Genomic DNA, 6,296 nt, shown 5'->3' with positions numbered 1-6,296 from the left:
TAGCACAATGGTGGGTGATGGCCTCAAATGGCATGATGTGGGGTGAGAAGCATCATGCCCTAGATGAGAACAGGCAAGCAAGCCCCTTGATTAGGTTTCAACAAGCAGGCCCCTTATTAATAAGGTCTAATTGACTAAGGTTACAATAATCTGCACACCACTAGGTGCTTGGATGGTCACTTACACTAGCCCAAATTTTCACCTTTTACAAAAATCACTAAAGGATAGTGTTTCTAATTTTTAAAATATTTTTTTATTTTTATTTGATATCTTTCTAATCTCACCATGCCCAACTTGAAACCAAGATTTATCGACATAACTCTCAACTTGCTTAAGAATTTTTCTAGCTCTTTACCTAGTAAAAATTTTCTTGTCTAATATTTACTATGCAATGGTCTTGTAAAATTTACAAAATATCTATTATTATCTATGTAAGCGATTTCAACATTATCCATTGAACTCATTATTTAGTAGCCTACAACTTTGTAGTGTAGTACATGCGCTCTAGAAAAGAGTGGAATGGCATTACAAAAGTAACTCTATAGTGTAGTACATGCGCTCTAGACCATGACTTCTTTAAATTCTCGACACATTTATAGCTCCACATGAATTCTAGGGAGGAAATGGATCACAGTCTAGGGCAAGACCTCTTTAAATTCTTGGTACATTTATGCGCGATGAATTCTAGGTAGGGAATGAGTCACACTCTAGAGCACGACCTCTTTAAATTCTTGGTACACTTATGGAAACCGTGAATTCTAGGTAGGGAATGGATCACATTAACCTACTTGTTGATAGTGATCATCAAAGTACAGATAGTGACATTTTGTTGTGCTTACCTTATTGCTTAAGCTTTTTGACACTTTTTATATACCACTCTCGAAAAGACCAAACTTAACACTTATCTTAGAGACGATTAAAAATCGTGATTTCTTTCTTGGGACCTGTTCGATGGGCCCTAGCCACTGATGGATTGGTGCGAGGAGGTGGCTAGATTTTGAACAAGCTAAGCAAGATTGTGGCCTAGATTCAAGGCCAATACGCCCAGATTAGAGGCTATTGCTTGGGAAAATGTGCACATTACATACCACTCTCGAAAGGACCAAACTTATAACACTTCTCCTAGAGACGATTAAAAATCATGATTTTCTTGGGACCTGTTCGACGGGGCCAAGCCACTAATGGATTGGTGCAAGCTAAGCAAGATTGTGGCCTAGATTCAAGGCCAACACGCCTAGATTAGAGGCTACTGCTTGGGAAAAGGTGCACATTCCCCTAGCACGCGAACAGCTCCTTGTCGTAAACATTAAAACCAAGGCTCACGAAAAGGTAGGTAGGTTCAACTTAGCCTAGAGCTTGCATATTTTTTTCAATGGCCTTATGGGAGGACATATACCTCTTCAAAAATTTCACATCTAAGTATGAAGAAAATGCTAGTTCCTGCCCTCAGGTGTGTAGTCGAGCTGGTAGAACAATCGGGTCTGATGATGGGGGCCCGGATTCGATGCCTGTAAACTACATGGGAGGGTTGGTTGTGCAAGCCAATGGATTATTCCACCTTCCCGACACACAAGAAAATGCTACTTCCTTTTCAATTCATGGATGGTGAGAAGGATTAATGTAAGGCTCACTATAAAAAAAAAAGTTTAGAACAAAATGCGTAAGTCTTGATAAACACGATGATGCTTGCATAATCCGACTTTATGATTTATGTGGGCTATGATACATCACTTCATAACAAGTGAAATCAGACTAAGATCAAGTTTCAAAGATTTTATTCCCTTCAGGGGATTCTATGACAACAGGCTCATTGTTATTGCCGGCAAGATTGAACAGAGTCCTGACTCCAGAGCACCCGCCGACTTCCAGTACCTTTCCGCCAGAACATCGACGGTCATAATCGCCGCCAACTACTTCCGCCGTTCCGTCAATAACATGACGGAGATTTTGGAGGATCGTTGATGGAACTGATCATGCCGACAGCGAGCAACCCCCGTTCCGCCACTGTAAACGACGGAGATTTCGACGAAGCTGCGGAACCACCTTCAGTACGGCAAGCTGCAGGAGCTGCTCCGTCGGTCAAACGCGCGGCGGCTCGCTGAGGGAGCTCCATCGACGTCGAGGACTCCAGCGGTGCCGAGGTTGGCACGCTTGACGATACGCTGCATGGTGCGGTGAAGGCTTTGCCGGACGAGACGATCGACAACTTTCTTCTCCGACGAGGTGCGGGCGTAGTTCCTTCGGTGGTCGTGGTCGTCCGCCAAGAGTTCTGCGGCAAGCTGATGCCGCTGTTGGGGCGCAGAGAAGGCCTTCGCTCGTCGGAAGCTGTCGAGGGTGCGGGACGCCCGTTTCTGAGCGAGGGGATTTCCGAGGAGGGAAAGCTCAAGGAGGGCGGAGATGGCTCCGGCACTTGCCATGGCCTCCCGCTGCAACTGGCTATGGTGGGCGATCATCATCAAAACGTAAACAGCCCTCTCTTGGCATTTGGGCGCATCTGCCCACCGCATGGCATCGATCAGGACGGAATACGCTACCTCCTTATGTTTCGTTATGGCCTGTCGTCCGACATCAGTTCCGGCAAAGTTGCTCAGAGTGGCCAGAGACTTCTCTGCCATCTCGACGTCTTCCACCATAGCCAAAAGTAGGGGCACGGCCCCGGCCTCTTCGATGGTTTTGACGTTGTCGGGGTGGATCGACAAATTGTAGAGCGCACGCAGGGCATCTTTCCGTCGCTGCTCATTGCCGGGCTGCGACAGAAAGCCCACCAGCATTGCCACTGCGCCGGAGGCTCCAATGACTCCCTTGTTTCCATCCAAGGCGGATAGGCTCAAGAATGCCGTTACGACAGCCGCCTGAACTTCCCGGTGCGGACTCCGGAGCAGCGCCACCATTTTAGGCACTGCTTTAGCCTTCACAATGGCTGCCTTGTTCCTGCATTCAAAGAAATGCTTAGGCCGCATTAATGCAAGTCCTAATCCCATCGATTAAAATCCCTGTTTGCAGTAGAATTTAGATAATCATCTTCTTTATCTTACAGTATCTAGGCAAAAAGCACATGACATGGATTAAAACACATCTAAGCCCAACAATAGAATGCTTGCTGCAAATAGAGACTCATAATTGAAAAATATAAGATAAGATGTATGATTAGTTCACAACGCAAGTGTGCAACATCACGTGATTCAGACCCCGTATCACTACATATATTTTGCTTACAATGCACATCCTTGATGGCATCATTGCCTGCAAGCAAACATCCTGCTTGACAGTCCCTTAATTTGACAAATCGTTCTAAGCAGCATGAACTACAATGCAGAACTAGCTGGGTAGACCATGCGCAGACGAGCCTTCCCATTCATAGCAATCGATCAAGCATTAAGGATTAAGAGCTTCGTTTCATAGCAATCGAATCAAGGATTAAGGTAGTCATTCAATTGCTGCAAATAGCAATCCTTTTTAGCAACCAAAACAGTAAAAAGGGGAGGGGGGCCGTCCAAGGAATGATCTCTAGAGAACTGCACATAATTCACAAGGAAAGAGAGCATACATTTCATTACCCACTGCTAGGTTGAGCAAAGCCAACAGAGCAGTGCACTGATGCTTGGGTTGAAGAGAGTCCAACATAGAGATGAGGGGAGAGATGGCCCCGAGCATTGCAAGTGACACCCTTGCTATGGGATCATCTTTGGTAAGCCTCCTCACTTCATCAGCTGCCCGCAATTGCTCTTCAATGCTCCCACATTGCAACTTACCCACAACCCTCTGCAGCTCACACAGAGTTAACAATTGCATTCTTTTAATCCCAATGTCTCCTGATTTAGAAGCAGCTAATCTCTTCAAATCACCCTCCTCCTGATCTTGTGAGTAGTCCACCACTGCTTCACTTTTGCTTCTCTGATTAAGCATGCTTTTCAAGCTTTTCGTGTTGGATCTGATTACCACCTCCTCCTGCGTCTGGGGCTTGCCTTCAAAGTAGTCCTTTCTTGGCTCCACATGGCACTGCAAATCATCAATCTTGTGCCAATTAGGAGTGCTTATAACCTCTTCAATGTCCAGCAGCTGAACAGAACTCTCCTTGCAGTGTTGAATCGAATTACTGCCCGATTTAGGGCCGTTTTGCAGCAAGAAAGAGGTTTTGCATAGCGATTTGGTGGTTTTAGGAGGCTTGCTCAATTCATGGAGTTCTTTGGCTGAGCCAACAGAAGCACTCTTGATTAAAGATGATCTACACCTCCAGAGTTTCCTCAAGATAGATGTGGATCTTGAAGAGCAAGCCACATCGATGGAATCCGTTCTGAGCCGTTGATTTCCTGTCCGTTCGGGGATCAGAGGCTGAGGGACAGGGAGGGGTGGCATGGTGGGTACTCAAGCCAGAAGAATGTGCAGTTGAAACGGATGGATTAAGTCATAAGTGGGGCAAGAAGGAGCACTACAACGGCAGAATTACTGAGCGAGCTCGATAAACAAGGCAGGCAGGCAGCCCGGAGATGGGATCAAGCCCAAGGCAGTGAGATGTCAAGACGGTGCACACAGTTGGGAAGTCACGCGTGGGTTCATATCGAGGCAAGGACTACTCTGTGCCAAAACGTCCGGACCAAAATGTAAAGTCTCAAGCAATGCAGCGAAGGCCGGACATGAACACAGCTGGCCCATGTGTGAAGGCAAGCCTGCATTTTTTTTTCATAAGGAGAACTTATTTTTTAGGCTTCCAAGACCGGCGCCCTTGGCGCGGGAAACTCAAAATGTCGGCCAAGTAGACTGCACAGCGCCACAGTGCCACTACAGCTCTGTCTAATCTAACCATGACGTGGCATTTGTGGCCACAGCACAATTTAATATTTGCTACTTTTATTTTCCAAAAAAATTTTAAGAGACTAAAGCTTTCTTCAGCCATTCAACAAATCATCTCTTTTCTCTCTATATATATACTAGTGTATTGGACCCTCAAATAACTGCTCTCTCTCTACACTCATCCCTCTCTCTCACACACACACACACACACTCACACATGCACATGACCTCCCTCTCTCTCTCACACACACTCACTCTCAAATGTTGAAACTCTCTCTCATACACGCACACACGTGCTCTCTCTCTCTCCCTCTCTCTCTCTCACACACACACATACACACATGATCAACCCGAGTTCAAGTCCACCCGTTGGTCGTATATGCCCTCGTGTTGCATTCTACCGATGTTACTCTCTCTCTCTCTCTCTCTCTCTCTCTCTCTCTCTCTCACACACACACACACATATACACATGTAAATATATAGTATATACAATATTATGTTTTAGATACATAAACCTATACATAGACACATATACTTATACATATATACAATATAAATACATACACTAACATAATTTTAATTGATTTTGATTAAATTTTAATGTGCGAATATGGGTGGGAAGCTGTGGTCATATATAGATAGATAATTTATACACAAACCCACACACACATATAAAACATATGTATATATATATATATATATATATATATATATATATATATATATATATGTATGTATGTATATATGTATATACATATACATATACATATATATATACATACATATGTATGTATGTATAAATGTAAATAAAAACACACACACATATATATACACATATACACACATATTTTTTATTCAATTTATATTTTATTAAAAGCTACTTTTTATTCTCTATCTCTCGCTCTATTTCTCTCTCTCTTTACATCTCTCTCGCTCTATTTCTGTCTCTCTTTACATCTCTCTCTCTCTCTCTCTCTCTCTCTCTCTCAAGCACATACACACAGATGCAGATGTATGCACACACATACATACTCTCTCTCTTTCTCTCTCTCTCTCTCACACACACACACATGCACACACATGTACACACTGCACATACACTAATGCAAACACACAGTCTCTCCTCCCACGCAAACTATCTCCTACATAGAAATTCTCTCTCTCTCTCTCTCTCTCTCTCTCTCTCTCTCTCTCTCATGCACACACGTCCTCCCTCTCTCTTCATGCACACTCTCTCTCACACACATAGAAACTCTCTTCACACACACACATGCACATGCATGCACACACGCTTAAATAGATTTACACACACACATATATAATTTTAATTGATTAAATTTTAATGGTAGGGATGAGTGGTGAGGTGTGCTCACTCTCAAATAAATGCATCCTACATGTAATCTCTCTCTCTCTCTCTCTCTCTCTCTCTCTCTCTCACACACACACACACACACACACATGCACACCCTCTCTCACACACACACACACATGCACACACTCTCAA

At 43.9% G+C, this 6,296-nt stretch overlaps 1 protein-coding gene across 1 annotated transcript; it reads right to left on the bottom strand.

Moving 5' to 3' along the window:
* Positions 1–1,684: 1,684 nt before the first annotated feature.
* Positions 1,685–4,529, bottom strand: LOC147615507 (U-box domain-containing protein 3-like). Its single transcript, XM_086779610.1, has 2 exons — positions 3,548–4,529; positions 1,685–2,931 (listed from the first exon to the last, which is right to left on the bottom strand). Exons 1-2 carry the CDS (start codon positions 4,354–4,356, stop codon positions 2,046–2,048), a joined length of 1,695 nt encoding a protein of 564 aa, XP_086635736.1. The 5' UTR covers positions 4,357–4,529; the 3' UTR covers positions 1,685–2,045.
* Between the last annotated feature and the right edge of the window lie 1,767 nt (positions 4,530–6,296).

Source organism: Cibotium barometz, chromosome 40, assembly GCF_041138505.1.
Source record: "Cibotium barometz isolate CiBa-2024 chromosome 40, ASM4113850v1, whole genome shotgun sequence".
In the NCBI taxonomy this organism is placed as follows: Eukaryota; Viridiplantae; Streptophyta; class Polypodiopsida; order Cyatheales; family Cibotiaceae; genus Cibotium; species Cibotium barometz.
The sequence above is the reverse complement of the archived record's forward strand: the minus strand, read 5'-3'. Positions and strand labels throughout refer to the sequence as shown.

Bases quoted from the DNA above. Each gene is read 5' to 3' on its own strand.
- LOC147615507 (XM_086779610.1), bottom strand. From the start codon at position 4,356: ATGCCACCCCTCCCTGTCCCTCAGCCTCTGATCCCCGAACGGACAGGA. The intron at 2,932-3,547 runs GTATGCTCTCTT...CTTTGAATGCAG, and splicing joins CTAGCAGTGGGTAATGAAAT to GAACAAGGCAGCCATTGTGA.